This window comes from Bombina bombina, chromosome 8 (assembly GCF_027579735.1).
Source record: "Bombina bombina isolate aBomBom1 chromosome 8, aBomBom1.pri, whole genome shotgun sequence".
Taxonomy (NCBI): Eukaryota; Metazoa; Chordata; class Amphibia; order Anura; family Bombinatoridae; genus Bombina; species Bombina bombina.
Window position 1 is genome coordinate 296,700,052 of NC_069506.1, and position 18,070 is coordinate 296,718,121.

Genomic DNA, 18,070 nt, shown 5'->3' on the forward strand with positions numbered 1-18,070 from the left:
TGTATTGTTGGCGCTGTAGGATGGGTATAAATGTGTTGTTTGCGCTGTAGGATGGGTATAAATGTGTTGTGTGCACTGTAGGATGGGTATAAATGTGTTGTTTGCGCTGTAGGATGGGTATAAATGTGTTGTGTGCACTGTAGGATGGGTATAAATGTATTGTTTGCGCTGTAGGATGGGTATAAATGTATTGTTTGCGCTGTAGGATGGGTATAAATGTATTGTTTGCGCTGTAGGATGGGTATAAATGTATTGTGTGCACTGTAGGATGGGTATAAATGTGTTGTTTGCACTGTAGGATGGGTATAAATGTATTGTTTGCGCTGTAGGATGGGTATAAATGTATTGTTTGCGCTGTATGATGGGTATAAATGTATTGTTTGTGCTGTAGGATGGGTATAAATGTATTGTGTGCACTGTAGGATGGGTATAAATGTGTTGTTTGCACTGTAGGATGGGTATAAATGTATTGTTTGCACTGTAGGATGGGTATAAATGTGTTGTGTGCGCTGTAGGATGATGGGTATAAATGTATTGTTTGCACTGTAGGATGGGTATAAATGTGTTGTTTGCGCTGTAGGATGGGAATACTATAAATGTATTGTTTGCACTGTAGGATGGGTATAAATGTATTGTTTGCGCTGTAGGATGGGAATACTATAAATGTATTGTTTGCACTGTAGGATGGGTATAAATGTATTGTTGGCGCTGTATGATGGGTATAAATGTGTTGTTTGCACTGTAGGATGGGTATAAATGTATTGTTTGCACTGTAGGATGGGTATAAATGTATTGTTTGCGCTGTAGGATGGGTATAAATGTATTGTTGGCGCTGTAGGATGGGTATAAATGTATTGTTTGCGCTGTAGGATGGGTATAAATGTATTGTTTGCGCTGTAGGATGGGTATAAATGTATTGTTTGCACTGTAGGATGGGTATAAATGTATTGTTGGCGCTGTAGGATGGGTATAAATGTATTGTTTGCGCTGTAGGATGGGTATAAATGTATTGTTTGCACTGTAGGATGGGTATAAATGTATTGTTGGCGCTGTAGGATGGGTATAAATGTATTGTTTGAGCTGTAGGATGGGTATAAATGTGTTGTGTGCGTTGTATGATGGGTATAAATGTGTTGTGTGCGTTGTATGATGGGTATAAATGTGTTGTGTGCGTTGTATGATGGGTATAAATGTGTTGTGTGCGTTGTATGATGGGTATAAATGTGTTGTGTGCGTTGTATGATGGGTATAAATGTGTTGTGTGCGTTGTATGATGGGTATAAATGTATTGTTTGCACTGTAGGATGGGTATAAATGTATTGTTTGCGCTGTAGGATGGGTATAAATGTATTGTTTGCGCTGTAGGATGGGTATAAATGTGTTGTGTGCGCTGTAGGATGGGTATAAATGTGTTGTGTGCGTTGTATGATGGGTATAAATGTATTGTTTGCACTGTAGGATGGGTATAAATGTATTGTTTGCACTGTAGGATGGGTATAAATGTATTGTTTGCGCTGTAGGATGGGTATAAATGTATTGTTTGCGCTGTAGGATGGGTATAAATGTATTGTTTGCGCTGTAGGATGGGTATAAATGTATTGTTTGCGCTGTAGGATGATGGGTATAAATGTATTGTTTGCGCTGTAGGATGGGTATAAATGTGTTCTGTGCGTTGTAGGATGGGTATAAATGTGTTGTGTGCGCTGTAGGATGGGTATAAATGTATTGTTTGCACTGTAGGATGGGTATAAATGTATTGTTTGCGCTGTAGGATGGGTATAAATGTATTGTTTGCGCTGTAGGATGGGTATAAATGTGTTGTGTGCGCTGTAGGATGGGTATAAATGTGTTGTGTGCGTTGTATGATGGGTATAAATGTATTGTTTGCACTGTAGGATGGGTATAAATGTATTGTTTGCGCTGTAGGATGGGTATAAATGTATTGTTTGCGCTGTAGGATGGGTATAAATGTATTGTTTGCGCTGTAGGATGATGGGTATAAATGTATTGTTTGCGCTGTAGGATGGGTATAAATGTGTTGTTTGCGCTGTAGGATGGGTATAAATGTGTTGTGTGCGCTGTAGGATGGGTATAAATGTATTGTGTGCGCTGTAGGATGGGTATAAATGTGTTGTTTGCGCTGTAGGATGGGTATAAATGTGTTCTGTGTGTTGTAGGATGGGTATAAATGTGTTGTGTGCGCTGTAGGATGGGTATAAATGTGTTCTGTGCGTTGTAGCATGGGTATAAATGTGTTGTGTGCGCTGTAGGATGGGTATAAATGTGTTGTGTGCGTTGTATGATGGGTATAAATGTATTGTTTGCAATGTAGGATGGGTATAAATGTGTTCTGTGCGTTGTATGATGGGTATAAATGTGTTGTGTGCGCTGTAGGATGGGTATAAATGTGTTCTGTGCGTTGTATGATGGGTATAAATGTGTTGTGTGCGCTGTAGGATGGGTATAAATGTGTTGTGTGCGCTGTAGGATGGGTATAAATGTGTTCTGTGCGTTGTATGATGGGTATAAATGTGTTCTGTGCGTTGTATGATGGGTATAAATGTGTTTGCGCTGTAGGATGGGTATAAATGTGTTCTGTGCGTTGTATGATGGGTATAAATGTGTTTGCGCTGTAGGATGGGTATAAATGTGTTCTGTGCGTTGTAGGATGGGTATAAATGTGTTTAACACCAGGGGAAGGCTATAGATGATGTTGTGAGCTGGGGAAAGGATCAGTGGGTTTGATAACCTCTCTTGACCATTGGCTTTGATAAATGCTAAGGGAAGTTTTTAAATTGTCATTTTCTGCATATTTTTTAAAAATAGTGAACATCTGCGCATTTTTATTGGCATCTATAAATTGGTTTGCCAATTATGTTTACTAAATGAAGCGGCAATACCTCCAGATATGCTGATAATGTCATGTAGATCTTCTCCCCGTAAGGGGTCACCCTGTTCAGTAGCAGGGAGTTATGCAGTGAGCTGTCCCACACAGCCTCAAAACGATAAAATGTTCTACAAAATCAAAAAGAATATAAAATATATATGTTTTACGCCGATTAGCAGCAGCTTCACAAATACAAGAAAGAACACACATCTTCTACACATGTACTATAGGCAGACACTAAAAACTAATGCAGTTAGGCCAAAATAGGTTGAGTTTTTGCTGCATTTCAGAGATTGCTAAATCTCAAATCCCGAGTATGAGATTCTAACATTATTTCTACCACTCACTTTCTACGGAAGGGTTAACAGTGGGCATTTAATACTCAACAGTTTGAAATGTGTTGTTAAACAGCAGTGAGGGCAAATAAAGCCAGTGAATGGGAGGTCAGGGAACATAAAGCATTCTGGGCCAGGCTCAAGAATCTTTATGTGCTGGTTTAGGATAAGCAAAACATAAAATACCTAGGCATGTCCTTATCAAGAAACAGCCTGAAAGACACAGAAGAGCAGAGACAGAGATGAGCAGAGATAGTGAAAGGCAAATGAAAAGCAACTTAAAATGCAACATAAAACAAGACAGCAAGTAGCCACACCCCCTCTCCCCAGTGATTGGTTATCTCAAAGGTCTTTATATGTGTGGTTCAAAAGATATGCTTTAACCAGAAATCCTTTTCATATTGAACCTCCGTCCACCCCCACTAAACTGCTGTCTTTTTCTTCAGTGCGGCATCCAATCACATTGTGTGCCGTATGAACTGCAGTATGGCTAGCAATGTGATTGGATGCCACACTGTAGAATAAGACAGCAGTCTAGTTAGGTACAAAAAGAAAAGAATTTCTGATTGAAGTATATTTCGAACCGCACATAAAAAGTACCAACTAGTGAATGAAGGTTGCAATAAAATCGAACATTTTTAAATTACTACTTTTAAATTATCAGAGTTTACCATCACTTTAAGTCTAAGTCACAAATAATCATATGATTCTGGGGATCTTAGCAAGGAACAAACCCTGTATATTACCTGGAACTATGAGAAGATTTGAGGTATTTGGCAGAGATGATATTTAGAGAAAGCACTGCATCTGCGGCCGCTTCGTCCACTTCCGCTTTACTGCGCACTCGCCCTAATCACAGAGGAGTTAAATAACACATTGTGATATCTGTTTATGGCTAATTATTAATGAAATCAGTGCAATACAGGAAAGATGATCTGCGTCTCAGATAGGGGAGAAACCTGTAAGTGAAGAATGATTACATGTGCTCTGGGCTGTAGGACACTCACCAACAACAAGTTCGCGGACATCCTTCCAGTGAAGTTCGTTCCCCTTCTCATGGATAATGGTGACTGTAATCCTGCGCTGTATGCCCTGTCACAACAAAATCTGTTTAGTAATATAAAACACAACACTACTAGACTTAAACGGACATAAAAGTACCACATAAAATGCTCTAACGATCTAACAATACTCTAACGATCTGTTTTTAACAATACATGTGTTTTTATTTTAACTTACATTTGCTAATAGAAGGATTGTATAGAGCTGTTGCTCCTTTGCCTCTGTTATTTTAGTTGATGTCACCATGTAAATGTAACTTTAACGTGGAGACAGAGCTTCACATGCAGACATTTTTTAGCACAGTGTTGACTATAGTAATAATCTAACTTCAGTCTATAACTTTTACACCTCTCATTCGCAGACCACTTACAGGCTGCATGTGGCTCCAAACATCTTCCTGATAATTTCACTTATATGTCTCACATCTTTATCTATATGTCTACAGCTTTTTCCTCTGTTATGCCATATTCGTTCTCATCATCTTTATGTCTCGTGTTATTTACTGACCCACAGGGAGCAACAGGAGGATACATTCAGATACAGCTCAACTACATGGAACATGGCCCTGACTAATTCAGGGAAGTTATATGTGAGGTCTTCAGAGAAAGAAAGTGACTAAGACTACTAATTTTATTACCAAAGCTTTCTAGAAACACACAAACATATTTATTCCTATGATTCTCTTTGAAACAGATCAGAGGTTCTAACACTACTTAGTGGTCTGATATGTGCAATTCCAGAAACCAGAGCCACTTTTCTACAGTGCTTTTTTTTAAATTGCTATAACTAATTGCTTTACAGCTAATTTCATCATAACACACAGGTGCAGAGTTCAAAGGCATTTTTACCGAGCTAAGCTTTAGTCATCTGCCTACATACATACATAGTCTCAGTAATGTATCTGCTTGTGTTCCCTGATGAAGCCTTCATTGGTTGAGAAACAGGTCAGGGAACTAATTCAAGATTGAATACTCTGCAACTTACCTGGTGCAGCAGGAAGGTCCCTTGACAGGACAATCCTCCTGTGTGATCAACCACAGCTGGGATATACCTGGTAGAGAAGAGTGATCAGTGTCACATTACAGCATAACCCCCCCATACACACACACAATCTCTACTGCTTAGTACTGTAAGATGTAACTCACTCTCCAGTTGGCTCCAATTCGCTGATTTCAAACCAGACCAACAAGTCGAATTTGCTGATGCTCTGTCCTAAACTCGCCTTGCTCAGGGGATTTAGCTTAGTGGCTGGAACTGTAATATAAATAAAAAAAGTTTAGCACAACACTACCCCCTGCTATGCATTTACTCACGACTAGGGAGGGTCTAGGGAGCTTGATAATAAGACTACCATGTGTGGATTAATGGCTACTAACCATGCCATTTAGGAGCTCTTTCCGGCTGAGTGTTGTTTACTGGCAGAAAGAGAAAAGAAGGCAGCTGCTCGGCCCTGTCGTGAAGTGAGGCAGAGAGCACGTGAGCGTGCTCTGAGAGAGTGTCTAGTACGGGCACACTGACGTACTCAGACATCAGGTACCTGACCAGCTTTATCTTCCTCTCACCGGCTGACAAAGGGCAAGTTAAAGGTAAGTGGTAGGTGGAGAGGTCAGTGATTGAAATGGGAAGCAAGAGAGAGGTAACGGAAATCAATGCCGCAGGGACGGAGAAAAGGTGGATATAATTGTGAACAAAATGAAAAGGAATGGGGGGGGAAAAAAGAAAAAAACAGAACATAAAATATTCATGCAAGGCAATGAAATGAGCTGTGTATTGAGGCACTTTGCTATTCATAAAACAAACAGTTGGTGGTGACTCCAATAACAGATTTGTTGAGCTTCTTCTTTTTCTTTCCTATGACATGGAGAGTCCACAACTTCCTTCCAATTACTAGTGGGATATTCAACTCCTGGCCAGCAGGAGGAGGCAAAGAGCACCCCAGCAAAGCTGTGAGGTATAACTGTCTTACCCATAACCCCCAGTCATTCTCTTTGCCTCTGTCAAAGGAGGTTGTGAGAAGTTGGTGTCTGAAGATTTTATTTCTTTTATGGGTACTTTCCTTCTTAATATGAGGAGAGTCCACTGCTTCATTCCTTACTTGTGGGAATACAGAACCTGGACACCAGGAGGAGGCAAATACACCCTAGCCAAAGGCTTAAATACTCCCCCTACTTCCCTCATATTCCAGTCATTCTTTGACTTTAGTCACAGGAGGTTGGCAGAGAAGTGTCAGAAGATACGGAGTAGTTCCTTATGAAGGGTATCTACCCTTTGAAATGGGACTGGAGTTTTAAGTAGTCTTGTCAGCCTCTCAGTGAGAGCATTGACGAAAGTTAGGGTCTGGAGATGCAGGGAGAGTCTTTCTGCTAAACCATCCAGACTCGTATTAACAGGTCCTAAGCAATCAGTGTTGAGTTTCACTGCCTGCTTTCATCACTCGAGTCCATGTCAGGAGCGATGCTACAAGACTGTCACACTTGAGAGGCTGTGTTTCTGTTCCACAGCATAGATTCCGGTAAGATTGTTTCTTTTTTTACACATATGGTAACGCTAGAAGGCAGGACCACAGTGTGGCTTTCATCTGTATGGAATCAAGGGTTAATATCTCCTGAGGGTGGATTATTGAACAGTGGGGGTTAATCTCATACATTTTTATTTGATTTATTCTGCGTTGTGTGTGAGATGTTTTTTGAGGCTCATAGGCTGACGTTGGAACATACAGGTTACTTTCACTTTAGAGCTGCGCAGCTTTACAAGCTTGGCGCGCTTTTCCTTAGTGGAGGCAGTCCTAGGTTGCGCTCCATTTGACCGGGTGTGGTCATAGTTTCACTTCCTATTCTCTGACGCACCCCGCTTGCATCTCCTAATACACATGCAGTTTCACATAGCACGCCTGATCCTCCATCTGGATGAGGCCTTTTACCTCCAGACGTCACTGCGCAGTTACAAACGGCAATGTCTACGGCCATTAGTGCTTTACCTCGCCCTGCTAAGCGCAAGCGTAAGGTCAAATATTGATAGACAGTTATCTGATGATGAAGTTCTTTCTGATACTTAAGAGTGTGAATTTTCTGGGTCTGAATCGGCTGCCTCTAAGCCTCCGATTGCGGAGGAACCAGATTTTAGATTTAGGATAGAGCACTTGCGCTTTCTTTTAAAGGAAGTTCTGGCTACCTACCTTAAACTGCCTGAAGATCCTTTAATTCCTAAACTGGATAGCGTTTACGAAGACAGGGTTGTTCCTCAGACTTTCCCCGTTTCTGTAAAGATGGCAAACATTATTAAGAACAAATGGGAGAGGATTATTTCTTCCTCCACCCCTTCGTCTGCCTTTAAGAAACTGTTCCCAGTACCGGACTCTCAATTGGAGTTTTGGGGTTCCATCCCTAAGGTGGATGGCGCTGTCTCCACATTTGCAAAACGCACTACTATCCCACTGGAGGATAGCTCGTCGTTCAAAGAGCCCATGCATAAAAAAGATGGAAACTCTGTTAAGAAAGATGTTTCAACATTCTGGATATTTATTTAAAAAAGCGGCGGCAGTTGCGGGAGTGGCTACCTACTGGTGTGACCCCTTATTGGAATTGATCGAGGTGGAAGGTCCTCTCGATATTATTATTGATAGAATTAAGGCTTTAAGGGTCGCTAATTATTTTATTTGTGATGTGAATATGCAAATTATTCGTTAAAATGCTAAAACTACTGGGTTTTCCGTTCAGTCCTGGTCTGCGAACTTGACTTCAAAGTCCAGACTCCTTCCCCTTCCATTCAAGGGTAAGATTTTGTTTGGTCCAGGTCTGGACTCCATTATTTCCACGGTTACAGGGGGCAAGGGGGCCTTCCTACCTCAAGGTAAAAAGAACAGATCTAAGGGACAAGCTAATAATTTCCGTTCCTTTTGTTCTGATAAATTCCAGCATCAGCAATTGTCCGCTAAGACCTAGCAACCTAAGACCTGGAAGCCGGCTCAGTCCTGGCATAAGTCCAAGCAGAGCAAGAAGCCCGCTGAGACTAAATCAGCATGAAGGGGTCGCCCCCGGTCTGTCTATGGATCAGGTAGGGGGCAGACTTTCGCTCTTCTCAGAAGCTTGGTTCAGGGATGTGCAGGATCCTTGGGTCCTGTAGGTCATTGCTCAGGGTTACAGAATTGAGTTCAAGTCTCTTCCACCCAAGAGCAGATTCCTTCTCTCAAATCTGTCATCAAAACTAGAAAAGAGGGATGCCTTTCTGGGGTGCGTTCGGGATCTATCCTCCTTAGGAGTCATTGTCCCGGTTCCCATAGAGGAATGAGGCTTGGGATACTACTCAAACCTTTTCGTGGTCCCAAAGAAGGAGGGAACATTCCGCCCGATTCTGGACCTAACGTGCTTAAACAAGTATCTGAATGTCCCCTCATTCAAGATGGAGACAATAAGGTCTTTCCTTCCCTTAGTTCAGAAGGGACAGTTCATGACCACTATAGATCTAAAGGATGCTTACTTTAATGTCTCAATCCACAGGGAACGCTTTCAGTTTCCAAGGCTTGCCTTCCTGGACCAGCACTTCCAGTTTATTGCTCTTCCATTTGGCCTAGCTACTGCCCCAAAAATGTTCACAAAGATTCTGGGGGCTCTCCTAGCCGTGGCCAGAACCCAGGGTATTGCATAGAACCTTACTTGGACGATATTCTGGTACAAGCACCATCCTTTAGTCAAGCGGAAGAACATTCAGAATCTCTTCACCAGGGTAGAATTCCTGGGCACTATAATAGACTCTCTAGTCATGAGGGTATTTCTTTCAGACCAGAGACGCTGCAAGCTGGCTTTGGCATGTCTTACCCTCCAGACCTCCTCAAGGCCCTCTGTGGAGCAGTGTATGGAGGTGATTGGTCTCATGGTGTCCAGCATGGACATAATTCCCTGTGCTAGGTTCCGTCTCAGACACTTACAGCTGTGCATGCTGAGACAGTGGAATGGCAATCATTCGGATCTGTCGCAACAGATCTCTCTGGAGAAGCGGTCGAGAGAATCGCTTTCTTGGTGGCTCTGTCCAGATCACCTGTTCCAAGGGACATCCTTTTTAAGACCATCCTGGGAGATTGTAACTACAGGTGCGAGTCTCTCAGGATGGTAGCAGTTTGGGGATCCAAGAAGGCTCAGGGCCTTTGGTCTAGGGAGGAGAGCTCTCTTCCGATCAACATTCTTGAACTTCAAGCAATCTTCAATGCTCTGAAGGCTTGGCCCCATCTGGGTTCGTCCCAGTTTATCAGATTCCAATCAGACAATATCACCTCGGTGGCATACATCAACCACCAGGGAGGAATGAGGAGCTCCCTAGCAATGAGAGAGGTATCTCGGATTCTGGAGTGAGTGAAGGCCCACAACTGTTCGCTGTCAGCGATCCACATTCCGGGTGTGGATAACTGGGAAGCAGATTTTTTCAGCAGACAATCCTTTCATCCTGGGGAATGGTCTCTCCATCCCGAGGTGTTTGCGGAGATATGCAACAGGTGGGGGACTCCGGAGATAGATCTCATGGCGTCCCGTCTCAATACCAAGCTACCCAGGTATGGGTCGAGATCCAGGGATCCTCAGGCGGAGCTAATAGATGCATTAGTGGTGCCTTGGAGGTTCAGTCTAATATACCTTTTTCCGCTATTACCTCTCCTTCCTCGAGTAGTGGCCCGCATCAAGCAGGAGCAGGCATCAGTGATACTGATTGCTCCATCGTGGCTACGAAGGATGTGGTTCGCGGATCTAGTGGGGATATCATCTCCTCCATGGAAGTTACCTTGTCGCAGGGATCTCCTGTAAAAAGGTCCTTTTGTTCATCAAAATCTAGATTCTCTGTGGCTGACCAAGAGAGGTTTCTCTGAGAGAGTTATTGATGCTCTTATTCAAGCTCGTAAGCCGGTTACTCATCGCATCTATCATAAGGTGGGGAGGACCTACTTTTTCTGGTGTTTATTCCCCTGGCATAAGGTCAGGGTTTCCAGGATACTTTCCTTTCTCCAGGATGGTCTGGAGAAGGGCCTTTCTGCTAGCTCCCTTAAGGGACAGATTTCAGCTCTGTTTTACTGCACAAGAGGCTCGCTGAGCTTCCAGATGTTCAGTCTTTTGTTCAGGCTCTGGCTAGAATCAGGCCTGTGTTTAGATCTAGCGCTCCTCTTTGGAGTTTAAATCTTGTTCTTAAAGTTTTGCAGAAGGCTCCGTTTGAACCTATGCATGTAGTTGACATTAAATTACTGTCTTGGAAGGTTCTTTTTCTACTGGCTATTGATTCGGCACGCAGAGTCTCTGAAATGGCGGCCTTGAAATGTGAGCCTCCTTACCTAGTATTTCATGCTTATAAGGCTGTTCTTTGTACTGGGTTGGGTTTTCTTCCTAGGGTCGTTTCAGATCGCGACATCAATCAGGAGATTGTGGTTGCTTCCTTGTGTCCTAATCCTTCTTCTTCGAAGGAATGGTTACGTCATAATTTGGATGTGGTTCGGGCCTTGAAGTTATATCTTTAGGCTACGAAGAATTTTAGATAGACTTCTTCTTTGTTTGTTGTCTATTCTGGGAAGCGTAGGGGGCAGAAGGCCTCGTCCACTTCCTTATCTTTTTGGTTGAGGAGCATTATTCGCTTAGCTTATGAGACAGCGGGATATAAGCCTCCTCAGAGGATTAAGGCTCATTCAACTAGAGCAGTGGCGTCCTCTTGGGCCTTCAAGAATGAGGCCTCTATGGATCAGATTTGTAGGGTGGCTACTTGGTCCTCCTTACATACCTTTTCTAACTTTTACACGTTTGACGTTTTTGCAGGCTGTGGTGCCCTCAGAATAGGGTCCACCTCCTTTTTAGCCCTCCCGTTCATTCAGTGTCCTCTAGAGCTTGGGTAAATGTTTTCCACAAGGAATGAAGCTATGGACTCTCCTCATATTAAGAAGGAAAACATAAATTATGCTTACCAGATTATTTCCTTCTGTATGAGGAGAGTCCACGGCCCCCGCACGTATTCTCCGTTGGGCGGACCTAAATTTTGTTTTGTTCTTCTGGCACCATTTACAGCCTGATACTTCCCCTACTGTTCCTTGTTCCCTTGGCAGAATGACTGGGATATGAGGGAAATAGGGGGAGTATTTAAGCCTTTGGCTGGAGTGTCTTTGCCTCCTCCTGGTGGCCAGGTTCTGTATTCCAACAAGTAAGGAATGAAGCTGTGGACTCTCCTCATACAGAAGGAAAGGAAATTATATGGTAAGCATAATTTATGTTTTTCCCTGCAAGCAAGGATTGGGGTCTAGCTGTGTTCATGTCAATCTCTTAAGTAAGAGTAGTGGTGGCTTTAAGCAGTTAAACGGTGGCGAGGAAGTCTTTGCTTTACTTTCAACACTTTGCTACCCCTTTGCAGAAGCTAGTTACTCTGTTCTTTCTTTTTCTACAGGTCTGTGATAGGCTAGTAAAGCGCCTGCCATGCCTAAAGATCAGCATTCATCATGCAATTTGATCTAAGGTAAGTGCTTTTGCCTTCTAGGTACAGAAGGATACCAGCACCTAGTAGGTTATATGTCAGTTCATATGGGCATTTTCACTTGGCAAGGGAGTTTAAGGGTTAATAATAAAGAATTCTAATCAAAACATTAATCAGGAAATTATTGTTCCTTCTTTTTGTCCTAATCCTTCTCAAAAGGAACGTCTTTTGCATAACTTGAGGCTACTAAAGATTGTCCGCAATCTTCTGCCCTGTTTGTTGTTTTCTCTGGAAAGCGTAAGGGTCAGAATGCCAAAATTTGATTTGTTTGGTTTATGAGACTGCTGGACAACAGCCTCCTGAGAGAATTACGGCTCATTCCACTAGGGCTGTGTCCTCTTCTTGGGCTTTCAAAAATGAAGCTACTGTGGAACAGATTTGCAAGGCGGCAACATGGTCCTCTCTGCATACTTTTTAAAAATTCTACAAATTTGATACTTTTGCCTCAGTCGAGGCCTCTTTTGGGAGAAAGGTTCTTCAAGCAGTGGTGCCTTCTGTTTAAGTCCTCCTGTCTTGTTCTCCCTCCCTGTTCATTCCGTGTCCTCTAGCTTGGGTATTGGTTCCCACTAAAAATTGGAATGACGTCGTGGACTCTCCATGTCATAGGAAAGAAAACAAAATTTATGCTTCTTTCCGGACATGGAGAGTCAATGACCCCGCTCTCTTTGCTCATTATAATTGGGCAGTTTTTTCGGTAAACCTCAGGCACATTTTCACCCTTGTGTTTCTTCCTTTTCCATTTCCTTCGGATGAATGACTGGGGATTATGGGTAAGGGAAGTTATACTTAACAGCTTTGCTGGTGCTCTTTGCCTCCTCCTGCTGCCCAGGAGTTGAATATCCCACTAGTAATTGGAATGACGTCGTGGACTCTCCATGTCCGGAAATAAATAAATTTATCAGGTAAGCATAAATTTTGTTTTTTATTTGGGGAGTGTTGAATCCTAATTCAGTTTTTCTTTTATTAACAAAAACTCAGTTACAAACACAAACTGGTGACTTACCTGGTTTAGATAAGGGCATGGGAGGAGGAAAGTAGCGTCGGGATTGCTGCGGTGGGCTGTGTAAAGAAAGGAAAACAATAAATAAATATTAAAACTTTCAGGTAACTGCATATTAACTGAATACATTATTCCTCATATACCCATATGCAGCAATGTACCCTGAAACACTTTAGCTTTTGCATGTCTATCTCACCTCAGATCCTGGCCTTGTAGGTGATGCGAGTGCTGCTGGTAATGGCCAAATACTTCAAACACAATGGGATTGGTCTTGATGTATTCTATAAAGGATTCTGTAACCTCCACTGCAATCTGGAGAGCAACACAAAAAAGGGCTCTTACTGTCATACACATAGAAAAACAGCCGAGCTGCTTCTTGCTGACAAATTAAAAAACACATACTAATAGAACTACCAATGCAGGGACCATACAAACAGGATGCACTAGAGCTGGCTCGCCAAATGTACAGCTTATAGGTCACGTCCAGCTCGTCTAGTATTTCATAAAATAAAAAGCATCTGTATTTGTATCAGACTTTGTATATTTAGTTAAAGGGACAGTCAAGTCCAAAAAAAACTTTCATTTTTCAAATAGGACATTTAATTTTAAACAACTGCAGCCAGTGACGTTGTATCCCCAGTAACAAGCACATTACACCCACCCACATGCTCCCAGTACTGAGCCTGCTGCCCTTGTCCCCTACAAGTAACCACGTGTTCTCAGCTTTAACAAAGATACTTACGTTCTGCACATGGTAGAAGCCCAAGGGGTTACCCCGACCGTTGTTTTTTAATGGCTCAGTTGAAAACGCCTCATCATGCCGATGCAGAAAGCTAAAACATATAATATAGGGATCAGAGAAGCACAGACAGAAGATAAGTTTATATAGTTCTGTCATGTCAGCATTCACAAAAATATTGAACGTGAATAGATTTAACTTAAAAGATTTTCCACTAAGGCTTCCTATAAATGTTGATTTTCATTAGCTAACCTCAATGTGACTAAATGAGTCCTCCGTATAACCGCAATATCTTCTGAACAGTGTCTAAGATGCTCAACACAACTTTCCAACCCACAATGAATTCTAGATAACCAGTTATAAAAATCCCCAAAAACAACAGCTAATGCCGAGCCTCACTTGAACTGGCAGAAAATGTCTGCATATTCGGGAAGAATGCCACTAGCCTGAAGAACCGTCACACGGAAGGTGAAGATGCTGCCAATCTTCAGATGCTCTCCCACATCCTCATTAAATCCTTCCATCATCATCTTGCCATCTAGCAAGCTGCCGGATTTCATATCTAAAGCGATAACAAGTTACCTCTGAGTAAAAGGTCTTAGGCTCCAACTACTCGGAACAGGTCTGTGCAACACTTACCCATCTCAGCCAACCGGTTTACTTCCTCTATAGGTGTGATGGTCTCAGAGCTTTGCCCTTGCCCTTCCACAATGCGAAGCTCTTCAAGTGACAGCCCAGAGCGTGTTAGAACCGCAGAAGAGAAATCGTTCTGAAGAACAAACAATACTAGTTACAAGGGAATAATAATACATATCCAGCTGTTGTGCATGGAAACGCTACATTTCTCTTACTAAAAATTGCTATTTACAGCACTAGCAAATTAACAGGGTCATAAAATCTGCAACATAATCAAGTATGTAGGATGCACTACAGCACATTTTTTAGTGGTAAATTACAGGAAAGCAGGAGATGGAACATGAAAGTCAAAATTAAACTTTCATGGTTTGAAACGTGCATGCAATTTAAAAATACAGCAAATTTACTTTTTTCACTTTGCATCCTTTGTTGAAGACCATATCTAGATATACTTAAGAGCATACACATGTCTTAAGCATGATATGTTAGCAATAATGTACAACACTGTTACAAATTGAGCAGTTGATGGCCGGAGTGCTCTCAAGAAACATGACTCTTTCACCCTGAGATGTAGGTTTATACCAAACACCATTTTCCATCAAACAGTAGTGCCATTAGCTGGATTTTACTGCTGCTGCCTGCCAGCCAGGCCGTTTACTATGACTGTGCTTGAACTGTGCCCCTGAGGCTCTCACTTATAAGATTAATGCCTCAGTTGAGTCATTACAGACAGACATTAAAGGGATAGTAAAGCCCAAAAAGTTATTTTATGTTTCGGATAGAACATACAATTTTAAACAACTTTCCAATTTAATTCTATTATCAAATTTTCTTCATTCTCTTGTTATCCATTGCTGAAGGGACAGCATTGCACTACTGACATTAAGCTGAAAATATCTATTTAGCCAATCACAAGAGACAAATGTGTGCAGGCACCAATTAGCAGCAGCTCCCACTAGTGTATGATATGTGCGTATTCATTTTTTAACAAGGGATACTAAGAGAACGAAGCACATTTGAAAATAGAAGTGAATTTAAAAGTGTCTTAAAATGACCTGCTCTATCTGAATCATGCCAGTTTAATTTTGACTTTTCTATCCCTTTAATCTCAATGAAAACAAAGTGCTCCTGCTGGAGAAGTTACAGTTCTGATCACTGACATATATTGGAGTTTACTTGGAAAAGTGTCTTGCACAGCTTTTTGTGGTACTTTTAAATTTGTTTCCTTGTGGTTTTGCACCACATCAGCTTTGTATTGAGAGAATCTGAATGAGGTATCACAACGTGTCAAATTCCTTTCAGACGTTTTTTTAATTGGTCTAATTCAACAGCTCTGACCACTTAATTACTCATTCTGGTCTATTTAGGGCACAATCTCTTGGCTTTTCATACAACTTTCCTTTAGTGTTAAAAGTTTGTGTCCACGCTCAGTTAATAGATTTAAAAACATGCTAATTTCCTATATTAATATATATATATATATATATATATATATATATATATCTTTTAAATCACTTTTTAAACTATGAAAACATGCACACCATTAAAAAGAAAATTTAAGCTTACCTGATAAATTTATTTCTTTTTTGACACAATGAGTCCACGGATCATCTTAATTACTAATGGGATATTCACCTCCTGATCAGCAGGAGGCGGCAAAGAGCACCACAGCAAAGCTGTTAAATAGCTCCTCCCTTCCCTCCCACTCCAGTCATTCGACCAAAGTTAAAGGGATAGTTTACTCAAAACTTTTCTCCCCTTTATTTTTGTTCCCAATGATCCACTTTACCTGCTGGAGTGTATTGAATTGCTTACAAGTAGCTCCTTTACCCTTATATTGGCATTTTAAATAGTTGATTTAGCATGTGGTATCCCCACCTATTCTGAAAGTTTGTGGCCGCAGGAACAAGCTATAGATAAGCTTTGTAAACACAGCCAGCAGAAGAAATTACACTCTCAGTGAGATATAGCAGAGATAAGGTAATACAATGATGATTTTCCATTGTTCTCTCCAAGTATTGGTGAATGGTTTATGGACAGATTTAAGATAAAAAAGCAGGTATATGTACACAATATGATACAGTAATGAGATCTGATTATACCTACAAGCTTAAAGGGACAGTCAAGGCCAAAAAAAACTTTTATTTTTCAAATAGGGCATGTAATTTTAAACAACTTTCAAATTTACTTTTATCAACAATTTTGCTTTGTTCTCTTGGTATTCTAGTTGAGAGCAAACCTAGGAAGGCTCATATGATAATTTCTAAGCCCTTGAAGGCCGCCTCTAATCACATGCTTTTGTATTTGCTTTTCACAACAGGGGAGAGTAGTTCAGGTAAACCATATAGATAGCATTGTGATCACGCCCGTGGGTTGTGGCAGACACTGCACTAATTGGCTAAACTGCAAGTCAATAGATAATAACTAAAAGTCATATGATTAGGGGCGGTCAGAAGATGCTTAGATAAAAGATAGTCACAGAAATAAAAAGTGTATTAATATAACAGTGTTGGTTATGCAAAACTTGGGAATGGGTTATAAAGGGATTATCTATCTTTTTAAACAACAAAAATTCTGGTGTTGACTGTCCCTTTAACCCATTTTATTGGGTTGTGGCAATAAAACACACAGAGCATTAATATACACAAATAAACCTTAAAAAGCTAATTTTCATATTTTTTTTACTCTGCAGTTGGTAAAAAAAGCAGTTGTAAACACATTAAAGGGAAATTTATTTTTCAGTATACTGTCCCTTTAAGGATAGAAAGGAAAAACCAAGTTGCAGAGGTGTCAGAAGTTTACAATAACCAACAACCTGTCTTTCAAGAACAGGGCGGGCCGTGGACTCATCGTGTCAAAAAAGAAATACATTTATCAGGTAAGCATAAAACATAATTTATGCTTACCTGATAAATTTATTTATCTTGTAGTGTATCCAGTCCACGGATCATCCATTACTTGTGGGATATTCTCCTTCCCAACAGGAAGTTGCAAGAGGATCACCCACAGCAGAGCTGCTATATAGCTCCTCCCCCAGCTGTCATATCCAGTCATTCGAGCGAAAACAAACAGAGAAAGGAGAAACCATAGGGTGCAGTGGTGACTGTAGTTTAATTAAAATTTAGACCTGCCTTAAAAGGACAGGGCGGGCTGTGGACTGGATACACTACAAGAGAAATAAATTTATCAGGTAAGCATAAATTATGTTTTCTCTTGTTAAGTGTATCCAGTCCACGGATCATCCATTACTTGTGGGATACCAATACCAAAGCTATAGTACACGGACGATGGGAGGGACAAGGCAGGATTAAGCGGAAGGAACCACTGCCTGAAGAACCTTTCTCCCAAAAACAGCCTCCGAAGAAGCAAAAGTATCAAATTTGTAAAATTTGGAAAAGGTATGAAGCGAAGACCAAGTCGCGGCCTTGCAAATCTGTTCAACAGAGGCCTCATTTTTAAAGGCCCAGGTGGAAGCCACAGCTCTAGTAGAATGAGCTGTAATCCTTTCAGGGGGCTGCTGTCCAGCAGTCTCATAGGCTAGGCGTATTACGCTCCGAAGCCAAAAGGAAAGAGAGGTTGCCGAAGCTTTTTGACCTCTCCTCTGTCCAGAGTAAACGACAAACAGGGAAGATGTTTGACGAAAATCCTTAGTAGCTTGTAAATAAAACTTCAAGGCACGGACTACGTCCAGATTATGTAAAAGACGTTCCTTCTTTGAAGAAGGATTAGGACACAATGATGGAACAACAATCTCTTGATTGATATTCTTGTTAGAAACCACCTTAGGTAAAAACCCAGGTTTGGTACGCAGAACTACCTTATCTGCATGAAAAATCAGATAAGGAGAATCACATTGTAAGGCAGATAGCTCAGAGACTCTCCGAGCCGAGGAAATAGCCATCAAAAACAGAACTTTCCAAGAT

The 18,070-nt window shown here is 41.4% G+C and overlaps 1 protein-coding gene across 1 annotated transcript in view; it reads right to left on the reverse strand.

Moving 5' to 3' along the window:
- The window catches only part of KIF1B (kinesin family member 1B), a 397,419-nt gene that overhangs the window by 48,621 nt on the left and 330,728 nt on the right, over positions 1-18,070 (reverse strand). The window contains 10 exon segments of the mRNA XM_053691490.1: positions 2,901-3,015; positions 3,969-4,071; positions 4,230-4,314; positions 5,269-5,335; positions 5,430-5,538; positions 12,776-12,831; positions 12,969-13,084; positions 13,515-13,605; positions 13,911-14,073; positions 14,151-14,280. Coding sequence (XP_053547465.1) covers positions 2,901-3,015; positions 3,969-4,071; positions 4,230-4,314; positions 5,269-5,335; positions 5,430-5,538; positions 12,776-12,831; positions 12,969-13,084; positions 13,515-13,605; positions 13,911-14,073; positions 14,151-14,280 — 1,035 coding nt within the window.